This window comes from Phlebotomus papatasi, chromosome 1 (genome assembly GCF_024763615.1).
Source record: "Phlebotomus papatasi isolate M1 chromosome 1, Ppap_2.1, whole genome shotgun sequence".
Classification (NCBI taxonomy): domain Eukaryota; kingdom Metazoa; phylum Arthropoda; class Insecta; order Diptera; family Psychodidae; genus Phlebotomus; species Phlebotomus papatasi.
Window position 1 is genome coordinate 61,779,849 of NC_077222.1, and position 15,878 is coordinate 61,795,726.

General features: G+C 36.3%; 1 protein-coding gene across 2 annotated transcripts; it reads left to right on the forward strand.

Moving 5' to 3' along the window:
* Positions 1 to 3,473: 3,473 nt before the first annotated feature.
* On the forward strand, positions 3,474 to 15,878 carry LOC129809594 (hypoxia up-regulated protein 1). Of its 2 annotated transcripts, XR_008752655.1 has the most exons (5): positions 3,474 to 3,647; positions 3,798 to 3,926; positions 3,993 to 4,204; positions 8,312 to 10,819; positions 15,689 to 15,878. XR_008752655.1 is itself a non-coding variant. In XM_055859546.1 (4 exons), exons 2-4 carry the CDS (start codon positions 3,807 to 3,809, stop codon positions 10,758 to 10,760), a joined length of 2,781 nt encoding a protein of 926 aa, XP_055715521.1. In that variant the 5' UTR covers positions 3,474 to 3,647; positions 3,798 to 3,806; the 3' UTR covers positions 10,761 to 15,878. The 2 variants fall into 2 exon arrangements, 1 of the variants encoding a protein (XP_055715521.1); XM_055859546.1 differs by having other exon boundaries at positions 8,312 to 15,878.

Sequence of the window (15,878 nt, forward strand, 5' to 3'; positions counted from 1 at the left end):
AATTTGCTGACAATGAATCACCTGAGGAAAAATAGAATTAATTAGGGACTTAGTGAGATGATGAGTGCTCAAGAATTTTGCGTTCCTCCAATCAACTGACTAATTCGCGAGGGCAATTCGGAAGCCGAAAGTACACGAAAAAATATGTACCACAGTATATGTAGATAGAATGGAAAACTGAGTAACTTATACATAAAGAGATAAAGTAAAGTTGAAGTTAAAGATTTTAGTTTTAAAATAAAAATTATTTTGAATGGAATTAAAAAAAAGTTTATGTAACTTGAGCGCTCCATTGATTCCCTAACACATACGTTGTAAGTGTTAAAGAAACTAACGGCAATGAAACAATTTAATATTATGCCCTACTTAATGCCACATTAAATAAATTCAAATGATTTTATTTTTATAAATATACATTACGATGTCAGTGCAGACAATTTTCTTCAAGAAAGCCATTTTTGACGAAAATTGCTTCCAATGTGTAGATGCCGTTCAGAGAAATAGAGTTTGGAAGAAATATCCGAACTTGACTGCTAGGAAAAAACAAAACTTCCCAAAAGTGAATTGGACAATTTTCAGAGGAATAAGTGCTCTTGGGTGCTGGACAAACCTATGAATTAAGCCAAGAGACTGCTTAACGAAATTATAATCAATATAATGATCAGATTATATTTCCTTCAGTGTCTGACTAAGCTGTCTCTCGACTTAAGCCGAGACACGACTTAGTTAATGGGAAACTGTTGGAAATAATATAATCTAATCATTATTTGATTATAATTATTGTACGCGCCAATTCTTAATTTGCGCGCGAAAGCCTAAAATCACAAGTATTCAGGGGCAGTGATTGAAAAATAAGATGATTGGCAGAAAACTAGATATACTGTAGTGATTTAGGTAACGGGAGGATATGTGGCAAAGTGATCTTTTATCTCAATTTTTCTCTTAATTTCTACCAGTCTTGGACAGTCTATAGTAAAGTGAACAAAGTGAAAAAGAGTACTTGAGCATTCGATTAAATTAAAATTATTGTACAACTATATTGGTTAAGGAAGTTAAAGAAAAAGTTTAATAATCTATTTGTCAATCTAAAGTGAATTTGCTAATAAATTGTGAAGTGAAAAAGGGGAAAACTGAATTTTAATGTCAACGTGTGAACCACGAGGAGGAAGAAAGGGAGTGAAAATTAAGGAAATTCAGGAAATTTCCAGTGATCTCACAGTCTGCTGAAGGCAGCAAATAATTTGGGATCCCGTGAAACACAGCAGGATCAAAGTTTGGTCCTCCGGATCAAACTTTGATCAAAACCGGAGCCCGGATATTAAAGCTCTTTGTTCTTTTCATTCAATAGGTAGGCTACACTGAGAGAAAACCGTGTACAACAGAGGTGTGCAAGAACCGTTTGAAACCGAAAAAATGTCAAATAAAGCTTGTTCGTCAATGGTCAAAACGCTACCTGAGCAAACTTATTTTGACGTTTATTCGGTTTCAACGGTTCTTGCACACCTCTGGTGTACAAAGCTGAGGGTAGAATATTCATTTATACATTTATTCTCCTAATTTAATAGGTGGGCTTACATTCCGAGAAATCCTCACACAAATTAGAGGGAAGAAAATTATTCAATATTTATTCATCTCATTTTATAGGTGAGAATCATACATCCCCCCTACAATTATATTAAACTAGGTTTCGGCTTAAGTCATGTGTGTGCAGCACATTGCACTGCGTTCACTGGATTACTTTGAGCCCTTTAAGCACTTTGAGGCAACAGCAGATTAAATCTCGCGCAAAAATATATCGTCAGTTAAATCAGCATTTGTCGAAACTTCATTTTTGCGATTTTGAGATATATACATATTTAGAATCGGCGAAATGTTGTTTATTAAACGCACTTGAGAAAAAGAAACTTTTATAAGCCCAATAAAAATTATTTTAAACAAAAATTATCGTAAGTGCCCTTCATTAATAAAAATTTATCAGAATTTGTCGTAACTTCCATTTTTGGGAAGTTACGACAAATTTCCATACAAAATTTTCTCTAATCAACATTTGTCGTAACTTCTTTTGCTCATTTGCATGGCTAGTAATTTGCAGCAAAATTATAATATTTGTCAAAAAAAACGTTCGCATGCTTTTCCAAATATCCGAGGTCAGTCCTAATCATACGATATTAAATCATTTTAATTCAATATTTGTGAGAAATAAGTGAGAAACCCTGCCCATCTGTCATTAATTCAAAACAAAACAAACAACGCGGCGCACAAAATTTATTCAGTAAAATTTATGAAATAAAAGCTTTTAGGGATAGGAATAACAGTTTAATTAATTAATTTAGTCAAATAAAGACGCTTATTATCACTAGAGTAAATGAAATTGATATAATGCATTTTTGAAAATTGTCGTAACTTCTAAGATTTCCATACATTGGAAGTTACGGCTTTTATAAACGATGGAAGTTACGATAAAATCTTATTGTGTTTCATCGAACATACAGTAGACCAGAGGTGTGCAAGAAAACGTTGAAACCGAATTAACGTCAAATGAAACATGTACGTCAATGGTCAAAACTCTACTATAACAAACTTATTTTGACGTTAATTCGGTTTTAACGGTTTCTTGCACACCTCTGCAGTAGACTCTCGCTTATCCGTGGACTCTTTTTCCGGGTGATATAAAAAAATCCATGAGGCAGTTGAATTTTCAAAATTTTGATGACACATTGTTCCCGTTTCGGGTTTTTTTTGTTAAGCAAATGTGCTCTATCTACTGTAATTCTTACTCACTGTAATTTTTTTAGACAGTATGCATGTGTAGGGAGACTGTCGGATTCAGTCAGGTCAGGATTCACTCCATAAATTTTCAATGTAAACAAAAAAATCGTTGGATTTCAAACAATTTAATGGGTATCACTCTCAAAATCCGTATGACATTTTGGTCCCGCTCTCACGGATAAGCGAGAGTCTACTGTATATCTCTATATCTCAGCTTTTAAATCATTTTATAAAGATTTTCTTGAGTTAAGTTACAGTTTATTAGTACCACTTTTAATATTTTGACTCAAAAGTATCGCATTCGGGGCTCATTTTTAAGAAAAATAAAGCTGAACTGAAAATATCGTTTCCTGAAGAGTTGTCAAAAGGAAGTTACGACAAATGCTGACTTAACTGACGATATTCCACAAACATTTATACACGAAAATCTCGCCTGATTTTCGCTAATATTCGTGGATACAGAGAAAAGGCAGATGGGAAAATAGGTGAAAATCGCACAAAGTGTTCTCTCACCAAGGGGAGGATACAGCTTCCATACATTTTGCCCATTCTCCTTTTATCACAAATGACTTTTTTCAGTATACTTAGCAGTTAGCAGTACCACTCAGTTTGAAGTGGTCAGCCGGGAAGTGGAGAAATTTCGAAAAATTTCTCCCCTCCATTGGAGACTTTTTCGAATTAGACCACTTTTCGACGAGAGCTGTCTGCAACGTGGGCCAATAGAAATGCTCCAGCTGATTTTACTTTCATTCTGTGAACCACGTCAGTCAAATTTCAACCAATTTTGCTGCATTCGTGCGTCTTTCCTGCCCCATAATCTATTTTGAGGCATATCGGAGGAAGCCGGAAAATTTTTCTATACATCTGTAGTTTAGATTGTAAGTAAAGTTTACGGAAAAAGCACGAGTTTTCTGAAAACATCCCTTTGGCTTTCCAAAGAGAATGTTTTTCATCAACATAACCTCACATATCATACCGTCTGTTTGATATATTTTTTTAATCTTTTCCTTTCGGTAATTTTTGTACAGAAAAATAAAATGCAGCAATTGCATTGGAAATTGTGTGCAATTGCCTGTGTTCTCCTGGGAATCTTTTGTGCAAATGGAGCCAATGGGGCTGCAGTGATGTCCGTAGATTTAGGATGTGAATGGATGAAGGTGAGTGTCTGAAAGTCTGATCCCAAGGCCCTATTTCATCATCTTTACGATATTTATTTATTGTAGGTAGCTGTAGTGTCTCCTGGAGTTCCCATGGAGATTGCTCTGAATAAGGAATCCAAGAGGAAAACAGCTTCAATGCTGGCTTTCCGAGACGGTCTCCGGATTTTTGGAGAAGATGCTCAAAGTATTGGGGTCAGATTCCCCCAGAATAGCTATGGATATTTCCTGGACTTGCTCGGAAAGAGTATTGACAATCCAGTTGTGGAATTATACAAGTAAGTTAATAACTGTTAAGAATAATAGAGACAATTTTTTCCGCTTCACCCTGTCGTAAAGAGAATGGAAGATTTTCTTCCAAGGGGTAAGTCATTTTAGAGAATCATAAACCACTTGATGCGGAACCGCCTTTCCATTCAAAGACACGATAGAAAAATGAAACCAAGAAATCACACGAGACAAAAAATCTCTTCAGCTTGAAAAGGTTTTAGTAAAATATTTTAAAAAATATGTTTAAAATCATGAATCTTAAATCGTAAATTAAACAGAATATTTAAAAATAATAAATCCCTGATAAAGTCTATTGTGAAACCCTTCTTGGTCAGATCAAACCAGTTAAGATAAGAAGATAAATTTACTTAAAAAACAAATTCGGGGAAAAAAACTTGATACTCATTTTCTAATTTAACTAATGAAACGATTCAATTTTTTCCTTTTTAAGCTGTATGGCTCCAGCTATGCAAGCCACAAAGTCAATTCAAGTTAAAAATGAGATACATTTTTAGAAATCGAAAGCTTTATAAACAAATCTAAACCCGTGATAAGCCCAGATAAGCTTATGGTAGCTGAGATTCTTTACAGATGACCTCGAAATGCGTGAAAATTCTAATGTGAATTGAATTTTGGGGGTAAAGAATCGCATCGAGTAAACTGCTATTGTCGGTCAAAATGGATAAAATTGGCCCAGAAAGTGTTAATAATCCCTTGACCGAAAGATTTCATAATTTTTCCAATTAAAAATTTTCACATCTTTGACTTTTTAAGTATGTACATTTTCTTACGGCTGATTATAAGTTTTGAACCTGACATGAGAAGCTACAGCGCGCTCCGTTTCGAGTGACATTGCCGGAACCGAAAAGAATCCCGCGAATTCACTCCAGTTACAGGGAAGTTCCGGCTAAAGAGAAAACGAACTGAAAGAATTTGATAATAATTGCCTACTATTTGGAGCTAGCGTATAAAAATCATTTTTAAATCATTTTGCATGTTTTTTAAATCGTTGGCGTTGAGAATGCAGTAGACTCTCTCTCAATTGGGCATTTGGGGCAAAATGTCGTCCGAATTGTGTAGAGATTTGGGCGTCAAAGTCATTATAAATTCCACAAAAAGGGCTCAATTTTAAAGAATCACGATAAAATAAGAGGATCTATAGCGAATTTGAGCAAATTTGCTTCAAAATTAAACTTGAAAATTGTCAACAAATTTTTTAGCCCGATTGAAAAAGAGCCAATTGAGCGAGAGTCTACTGTAGGCCGAAAAATTGGCGCCGAAAATAACTTGCATACATCACGACGTTTTCGTAAGTTATTCCAAAGATATCTCCTGTAGGTATGAAATTTTTCTGTGTCACTGGAGTTAATTCGCGGACTTTTCTTCGGTTCCAAAAAATTCTTTCAAAACGGGACACTGTACACTGAAAAAAATGCATATGCGCGTAAGATAACTTACATATACAGATACGCCGTGATGTAAGCAAAATACGTTCGATATCAATTTTTCGGCTTATTGTGAGTGTCAACGTTTTATAAGAAATATTTTATAAGAAATACACTTCAATTAACCGGGTAAAAAATATTTGAAAATGTAGCACCCAATAGTAGGCAATATATATGAAAGTAATAAAGAATCTCGATAAAACGAAGAGAAACCATAGTCAATTTGAGAATATTTGGTTTTATAGACAAACTTAGCTAAACATGAAAATTGTTACCATACTCTTGAAATGCCAGGCACCCGAATGAAAAATTAGCCCGATTGAAAAAGAGCTAATTGAGCCATTAGCCACCACTCCGAATTACTACGCTAGAATTACTCGCGGTTCTCCCGGTCCCTCTCACTATCTATGGGCAGCCTATCCCGCTTGTTGAGCGTGCTCGCAACCTGGGTGTTATTTTTAATTCATCGTTCACCTGGTCTGATCACGTGTCTCATATCAATCAGATGATATATTGCACTCTCCGTACGCTTCGGTTTTTTCGCGAGATCACGCCATTCAATACTCGCTTACTCCTTGTTAGGTCGCTCCTCATCCCAATGATGACTTATGGTGCAGGATTATTCTTTGCAGCCGACTGTGAGACACTAAGACGCTTGATGATGACCTTCAATAATTGCGTTAGATATGTTTGTGGGCTGGGCACTCGTGATCATATCTCTAGGCACCGTAACATTTTGGTGGGTTATGGTCTACCATCACTCCTCCGTCAGAGAGCGGTTTCATTTCTCTTTTATCTGATAATATCAGAAGGGCCGCGTTACATGGCCTTACTTCTGATTCCTGGGGCCTCGGCCAGGGTGCGAAGACTCTTGGTGCCGAGAGCTCTCTCTAGCCAGCTATCGCGAACTATTTTTGCTGACGGAGTTGTCCTGTTCAACTCCCTTCCCTTGCTTGCCAGATCCTCACTGGCTGGCATTGCTAGATTCTACCAGATCGAGTCAAGCTAATCTTGAATTTTTGATTTCTTGTTGCCTATTATTTTATATGTCTTTGCTTGTACCTTTACTTTTTTCTTTATTTCTCTAATCAAACCATGTAAGAGGGGCGGACCCTATCTGCTTTGATTAAAATACCCAATTGAGAGTCTACTGTACTGGTTGCGTGTTAATTGTTTCAAATAAAAAATTTATCACGTATCAAATCTTATTGGAGAAATTATCGTACTAACAAGTTCGAGATTTGTGCAGTTGTTTTCTACTCGTTATCTTTTTTTTACGTTTACTTGTTGTTTCTTTAAATTTAGCTTCAAATTTTGCCTAAATTCGCGCCCATATAGCTATATTTCATTTGGGATCCCGGTTAAAATCCCGAACGCCAAAATCCCGAAATCTAAATTCCCGAATTCTTAAAAGTGTCACAGCTACTCCTACGATTGTACCCGCGCTTGCTGGAGACAAAGGGAAATCTTCTGTGTCTTTGGAAATTATTCTAAACATTTTCCTCCATATAATTTCATCCCTTTCAGGATTTTGAAAATTCGGGATTTTGGCTTTCGGAATTTTGGCGGCCACCGTTCATTTGCCAGTTCTTAAACGGTTCTAACTGTACAGTAAAAAAAATTAACACTATTATAGTGTGTAATCTTTCACACCACTATTATAGTGTTAAATTTGGAGAAAATGTTTAATTTAAAATTGTTTAATTTAAAGTTGTTAAATTTCAAGTTGTTGAATTTGGAGTTGTTGAATTTAAAAATTGTTGAATTTTCATTTCATCTCGAAGATTTTAATTTTTTGCCATTTTAGACATTTGTAATGTTTTTTCTTGTACCCGGGATACCCCTTAATGCGAGATGATCTTCACGAATCTTTCGAATCTTCACGATATACTTATTATGCATATAAATATTTGATGTTCTATATGACTTCCCCATTGAAAGGCATCTCGATTGAAGTATATGTCTTAAATGGAAATTCAACAATTTTTACACAACTTTTGTTTAAAAATTCAACAACTATAATAAATAATGTGAAAAACTATAATCCTACTATAATAGTGCTAATTTTTAGATTTTTTTAAACAGTTTTAAATCAACAAACATTGTAAAAAAAATTGTGACTATAATTGTGAGAAATTTTACACAGATCGCAATTAAATAATTAATTTATCCAATTTAACACTATTATAGTGTTAAAATTTTACACATTTTCAAATTAAACAACATTGTTGAAAATTTTTCAACTATAATAGTGGTAATTTTCAATCACGTTACAGTAAATTACCAGAATGTTGTGTATTTTTAAACATTTTTAAATTAAACACTTAAATGGTCGATTTTGTACTATTATAGTAGTAAAATTTTACACATTTTTTTACTGTGTGGTTCAAACTTGTCAGGCATTCCAAGACCCTTCTGATTAATCTATTTTTTTTATTGGTTAAGAAAATGTTTTTTTTTTAACTTTGACCTTGAAAAATTGAAAGAATAATGCAAGGTCATTTTCATGTAATGACAAAGTCGGCTTATCTTTTAAAAATAATTCATAAATTAATAATGGGAGTATTGGGTATATTCTTTTCATTATGACTTACCCCTTTTGTCTGAGATCTCGCCATTCTTAGGGACTTTTGCAGTGATTTCCTTCTAACTTTTTTCGTCTTCCAATAGGAAACGTTTCCCTTACTACAAAATCGAATCAGATCCCAAGAGAAATACCGTTGTATTCCGAATTGGTGAGGATGTTTACAGTGTTGAGGAGTTGGTGGCTCAACTTCTGCAGAAAGCTAAGCAATTTGCCGAGGAGACGGCTGAGCAGAAGATTACGGAATGTGTCATTGTTACTCCCGGCTACTTTGGTCAGGCCGAACGGGCTGCTTTGATTTCGGCAGCCAGTTTGGCTAATTTAAAAGTGTTGCAATTGATCAATGATTACACGGCCGTTGGTCTGAACTATGGGGTATTCCGGAAGAATCAGATAAATGAAACTGCTCAGTATTATGTGTTCTACGATATGGGAGCTTACAAGACATCGGCGGCTGTTGTGAGTTTCCAAATGGTTAAGGATAAAGCCACTAGGGAGACTAATCCTGTGATCTCGGTTCTGGGTGTGGGATATGATAGGACATTGGGTGGATTGGAGATGCAATTGAGATTGAGGGATTATCTGGCTAGGGAATTTAATAAGATGAAAAAGACAAAAACGGATGTTTTTACAAATCCCCGGGCTCTGGCTAAGTTGTTCAAGGAAGCTGGAAGGGTGAAGAATGTTCTGAGTGCCAATGTTGATCACTATGCACAGATTGAGAGTTTGCTGGATGATCAGGATTTCAAGATGCAGGTGACGAGGGAACAATTTGAATCACTCTGTGGAGATTTATTTGATCGAGTACCAAGTGTTATCAATCGTGCTTTGGCAGCTTCGGGATTATCAATGGACGTGGTGACGCAGGTGATTTTATTTGGGGGTGGAACTAGGGTGCCGAAGGTCCAGGAGATCCTCAGGAAGACCATTAAGCAGGATCTGGGCAAAAATCTCAATTCTGACGAAGCTGCGGCAATGGGAGCTGTTTACAGGGCAGCTGACCTGGCTACGGGATTCCGGGTGCAGAAATTTGTGACGAAAGATGCTGTCCTGCTGCCGATTCAGGTGGTATTCGAGCGAGAGGGTGATAGTGGGAATATGAGACAGGTGAAACGAACACTTTTCGGGCCAATGAATCCCTATCCTCAGAAGAAGGTTATCACATTCAATAAACACACTTCTGACTTCACTTTTGACGTCAACTATGCGGAATTGGATCATCTGACCAAGGAGGAAATACCCTTCCTGGGTTCTCTCAATCTTTCCCGTGTGGCCCTGAGTCAGGTGCAAGAGACCCTGAAGGATCATCTGAATGACAATGTCGAATCGAAGGGAATCAAAGCGCATTTTGCCATGGATGATTCTGGAATTTTTGGTCTGTCAGGAGTTGAATTGGTTTACGAGAAGGCTGTTATTGAGACAGCGGAGGATGATGAAGAGAGTCCATTCTCAAAACTCGGCAGTACAATTAGTAAACTCTTCTCCAGTGACAAGAATGCGAAGGAAGGAGAGAAGGAAGAGAAGTCAGAAGATGCACAAAAAGAAGAAGAGAGTACTCCTGAACCTCCAACGGAGGATACCAAAGCCACAAATACCACAGAAGATGCTCCAGGAACCAATGAAACAGTCCCGGAAAAGCCAGATGCCAAGGATGAAAATGTTCAGGCGCAAAATAAAACAGAAAAGCCCAAAATTGTGACAGTTAAGCAGCCAATTCCATCAGAAGTTACTCAATTATTTACCAAACCCCTCACGGAGGAACTCTATCAGGAGTCCAAGAAGAAGATTGATGCCCTGGATGAGCAAGAGAGGCAGATAATGCGAAGAGAAACAGCTCTGAATGCTCTGGAGAGTTTTGTCATTGAAGCTGCACAGCGCCTGGACCAGGAAGAATACTCTAGTTGTGCTCTTCCCGAAGAGATTGAGGTTATTCAGAAATCCTGTGCTGAGACATCTGATTGGCTGTATGAAGATGGTAGTAGTGCTGATGCCATAACCTACGAGGATAAACTCAAGGAGCTGAAGAAGCAGACAAATGACGTATATGCAAGACACTGGGAACATTCAGAACGTCCGGAAGCACTAAAAGCACTCGAAGGGATGCTCGAGGGTTCAGAAAAATTCCTAAAATCCGCCAAAAACCTCACCAAGGATACCAATGAGGAGAAAGATGTGTTCACAACTGTTGAAATTGAGACACTGGAAAAGGCTATCCGGGAGACGACACAGTGGCGTGATCAAGAAATCAAAGAACAGGATAAACTAAAGAGAAATGAACCTGTCAGACTGACAGTAAAGTCCATAATGGAGAAGATGTCACTGCTAGATAGGGAAGTGAAGTACCTGGTGAATAAGCTGAAAATCTGGAAGCCCAAGCTGAAAGAGAAGAAATCCAAGGCCAATGAGACGGAGAAGAAGGAAGAGGAAGCAGCTGCTGTGGAGGAAGAGGAAGTTAAGGATGAGGATGGACCTCAAATTGAGGAACCCGAAGTGCCCACAGACACAGATAAGGCTGAAACTCATAGTGAACTGTAGGCTCATGCAAAACAGCCTCTTAAGGTTGTCCTCTCACAGAGCCAACCTGAACAGGATAGGTTATTGCACAACTTTTTTTTACGTTAATGTGATCAAGGCTCGTTTTGGGACACTTAAGGATTGCTGTAACTTTTGAGGAAAAAAAATCCCACATTTTTCCGGAAGATAGTATTGGAATTTTAGTGAGCTCCGCATAGAAAAATAGGCCACGCCCTCTTCAAGAGTTATGCCCTAGACACACTTACGACTTAAGCCGAGAAGCGACTTAGTGCAAAATGATGGAAATGTAGTTTGACCATTATTTACAGTAGAATCCCGCTATAGGCCATCGCTCTTCTATAGTCCACAATTTATCGACCGTTTATTTCAAAACACTGATTTTAAGTTGTCATAATTATTTTAATATTTTTGGCAAACTTTACTGAGCCCAAACAGAAGTAGATTTTGATTCTCCAATAGTGTCTTGGATGAAAGATAAATGGAACTCTATTTGCACAAAAAGTCGTTGAAGTTCGAAAAATTCAAATTCAATTTCGAATTTTCATACTAAATTTTCGAACAAGTTCTTGTAATGTGAATAACCCAGCAACGATAAAGTTCCCTGTTCGAGATGTCGCGACGGTGGCGGCCTCCCAAATGTTCAGAAAGTGGTGGCCATCAAAGAGAACTATTGCTTCAACCGCGTTCGCTTTTCCCAGCCCGTAAGGATTTACATTGGACCGAACCCTGCTTCGAACGCGTTTGCTGAACGGTGTTCAAACAGGGAACTTTCGTCGCTGGGAATGTGTAATTGTGAATGGCTCCGTTCAGTAATAACCTTTCGAAGAGACAAACCCGCTCCAAAGTCAAGCCAAACCTATTCGAAAATCTACCGAAAGCCTAAATTGCAAGTTCACGAACTGGCCGCTTTGGCGCTGATTGTTTTGTTACTTCGAATTTCGGTATTCTTGACACTTCATAAATCATAAATTTCAACAACAGTGTGCGAACATTTGCTGCCAAAAGTGAATTTTTGTGTAGTTTTGTGGAAATTCAGGATGGCAGATCGTTTTAACCCATTAAGGACGATTGGAACACCGGTGTCCCATAAAGAAAATAATTTTTCCTGACTACCTAAAGTTATTTTTTTCTTATTTCTGTACATAATTGTAAAGTAGAAGGTTAAATGAATCTAGAATATTTTTTGCAATTCTCTAGCTATTTACTATGTACACTCGACTCTTCGTTATCCGGCTGACTGGGGGACAAATGACATTTAGGTTTTTTGAATGATCAACGGTTTTTCTATTTTGTGCTGTGTGAATTTATTTTCTGTCTGACAAAGAACAAGGGAATTTTCTTCATGTGTGGTTATGTTTAATTTTTTATCACAATTATGTATGAAAAACTTCGATACAATGATAATAATACTTCAATTCACTCTGGAGAAACTTCATGTTTAGTGAAAATACTTTTGAATACATCAACCGCCAGTGTTTGGCAGCTGTCACCCGAATAACGAAGTGCCGGATAACGAAGATCTGAGTGTAGTAAATATTGAAGCTCAAAAATGGCGATTTTTTAAATTCACAAATTCATAATTGATTTTATTTATTTTTTATACTTCCAATTTTTTTTAAACAAAACCCTTTTGGCAATAAAAACTACAATACTCATAAGTCATATTTTTCATTAAAGCGAAAAATATTATTCGTTAGTATTGTCAGAAAAATTACTTAAATTTTTGGGCTATTTTTGTCCCTATCGTTCATAGAAGCACAAAATACACCGAATCAGACTCTGTTGGACTTTCCAAGGTTAGATGTAAGACTTATCATTGATTATGTTTCTCAGTTTAATTTTTATTGTTGATTTTCAGTCCGTAAAAAGTGTGTCGTCGTTAAAGGGTTAATTGCACTTTCACTCAAAGAGATGTCCTTTTTAGGAATTTGCTCATTTTTGTGTAACTCGTCGGTTTAAACGTTCGAACTTCCAACGGATTTTTTAGGTCTTCGAATCGGTAAGGGAAAAACCTCAACCGGAGAGAACTCTCAAATCGGGAAGGTTATTACTGAACGAGAGGAATGAAGAGAGCGAGAACAAGTACCACAATTACAAAGAAAGTGGAAGTCGTCGAGCAATTTCAATACTAAAAGTCGTGGATAATTTTAAAAAATTACGTGGACTATAGTGCGACCCAAGTGTCAAATCTGGAACCAAATATAGACTATAGCGAGGCTCTACTGTATACAGTAGACTCTTGTTCAATCGGGCGAAAAATTTTGTTGACAATTTTCACGTTTAATTATGAAGCTAATTTGCTGAAATACGCTGTAGTTCTTCCTATTTTATCGTGATTCTTTATAATTGAGCGCTTTTTGTGAAATTTTCAAAGATTTTGACGCCCAAATCTATCGATAAACCGGATGACATTTTGCCCCAAATGCCCAATTGAGAGAGAGTCTACTGTAATATAATTACGCTAAGTCGTCTCTCGGCTAATCCTTAGGTATGTCAAGGCCCTTACGGTTAACTGAAGTTAAGATTTTTATTTTTTTAATTCCCAGTATTTAATAAGCAATTCAAAATGCAATCGTTGATAAAAAGTAGACTGCGACTTTGCGACTTTTTGAAGAATTAAAACTAGAAAAAAGAACTAGAACTTCTTCGATTTAATGAATCAGTTGATGATATGTTCGTGGAGAGAAAAGAGGTTAGGTTTTGTTAAAGCAACGAAGGTTAAATTCTCAAGATATTTGGCCTAATTTTTTTTATACAAGGACTAAAAATCACTGCTTCCAAGGTAAAATATTGCTTTCAAAGTGAAAAAGCCTGTAGTTTAAAATTTTAGGTTATGTACGACCTATTTTTTCAGAAACTGACAAAAATACTTTAAATAGCTAAAAACTGTTTTCCTTCTGAGAATGTTCATTTAAAAATTTCCCAAAACGTTAGAGTGAAAGATTCGGACATCGGAATGGTTCTTATATTTTTAAGGTTAGGCTAAACCTAACCTAAAATCTTTGAATGAATCTAGATCAAATAAAAGAATCAGGATGATTATTTTGAGTGGTTAATAATAATAATAATGCTGGCACAACATTCCATGAAGGAACAAGGCCTTCCCGCAAGGGGATTTCTAGACACGCATTATTATTTTTTCTTGTACGGGATGAGGTTGTCAGCCCATGCCTGTGGAATCAAGTACAGTGAAGCTCACTTGATGCAATCCAAATACCTTTAACGCCAGAAAAATTCCTGGTGACCTAAAGGGGATTCGAACCCAGGACACTTGCATCATAGAGTGAGTGCTCTACCACTTGACCCATTGAATGCCCTTTGTTGCATTCACAGTTGGAGTTTTAAAAATTCGAAGATCGGTTTCGAAAGCCAAAATAAAGTAATTTTTACTTCTCGCTTCGTCCGCGTGGTGGCTGAAATACTTCATGTTCGAATTTCCAAGTGTTTCGAGTGTCAGTCTTTATTATGAGAAAAGAGACGATCGTAGTATTCTTGTTAATTATAATTCCCCTTATAATAACAGTGTTTTTTAATGGCTTCATAATATGATATTTTTCAGATTTTCTCAACCTTGTGGGAAAATTTACTTTGAAAATTCGAAATGGAATTTAAATTCATCAAACATCAACGACATTTTTGCAAATAGAGTTTCATTTACATTTTATCAAAGACGCTATTAGATAATCAAACTTCCGCTGTGAATTTGAGGTATCCCTCTCGTTCGAAACTTGAAGTCTAAAAATTGTGCATATATTTACAAATTTACAGATTTTATTAGTGCAAATTTATATTTGCCTAATTGTACGTAAAATATGCAGAATATTTAATGATCATACATAGAAAAAGAATCTGCGTAAATAGGCGCAATAATTTTTCAATTTCGAAAAGTAACAAAACTGTCAAGTGGTAGTCTTCACTTTTTTTTATCAATACAATTATTGAAGCAAGGAACTTCATAATATTTTTGTTCCATTATAATTCTCCATAATTACTTGAACAATCCTTTTGAGATCTTTTTTGTGGTATTTCGTAAACTGTAACTCTTGCAAGGAAATTTGAATTTTCGAACAAAATCGAAATTTTGTTCAAGTAGAAGTGCCATTTAACTTCTAGCCGAGACACATAGATAATTATTCATGCTCTGACAGTAAGGATTTTTTTTTTCGAAAAATGGTTCAAAAGATAGAAGGTACGATATCAGCTGATGCAAGCGTCAATAGGAGAATTTTACAACAAAAATTCTATTTTTTGAATAGGTTTCAGTAGGTTTTGAAATTTGTGAAAGTTCCTTTTCTCGAGTGCTTTAGAATTTGTTTATTGAAAATCCAAAATAAGAAAATCAACAATCTTAACGTTCAGTAATAACTTCGATTTGAGCGCCCCCTTCGGTTGAAGTTTGTACTTTACCGATTTGAAGGCATATCCCTTTAAGGGCGAGAACTTTAGATGACGGTAGGAAAAATTTCATTTTTGGGTCACCGGTGATCCAATCGTCCTTAAAGGGATATCCGAGAAAATTACCTGAAAATCCATTGGAAGTTCGAAAATGTAAGCCGACGAGTTTTACAAAATATTTTTTAAAGAAATCGGTCAAAAATATCGAAAATTCGAAATGGAAGAACATCCAACGCTAAAGTGGAGAATACGTGAACTTGCACTTTAGACTTCCCCTTGATTTTCGAATGATATGACTTGGTTTTGTCTCTTCGAAAGTTTATTACTGAACAGAGCCATTTTGACCATAATTCTTGAAGAAGGCGTGGCCTATTTTTTAGGGCAGCCCTTACAAAGTACTTATACTAGTTTTCGGCAAAATATGGCATTAGAAAGTTACAGCAATCCGTAATTGTTCGTTTTTTACCATCGTTCTCCCCTGGATCTTCTTAGAACCAGAAAACATTCTTTTTTTTTGTAAAATTTGACTTTAGGAAAAATGCAGAAGGTCGATTTTTTGTAAATCCCGCCCCCCATTGATGAAAAATCCATTCCGTCACTCACTACCAACTTTTGTCACGTTAGAGAGTGTTCTTAGGCTGAACTCTGGATGTGTGGGAACTTATGCAAGGGACATTTATTTATTGCAATGAATAAATTAAAAGAAAAATTGTACGATAAAAA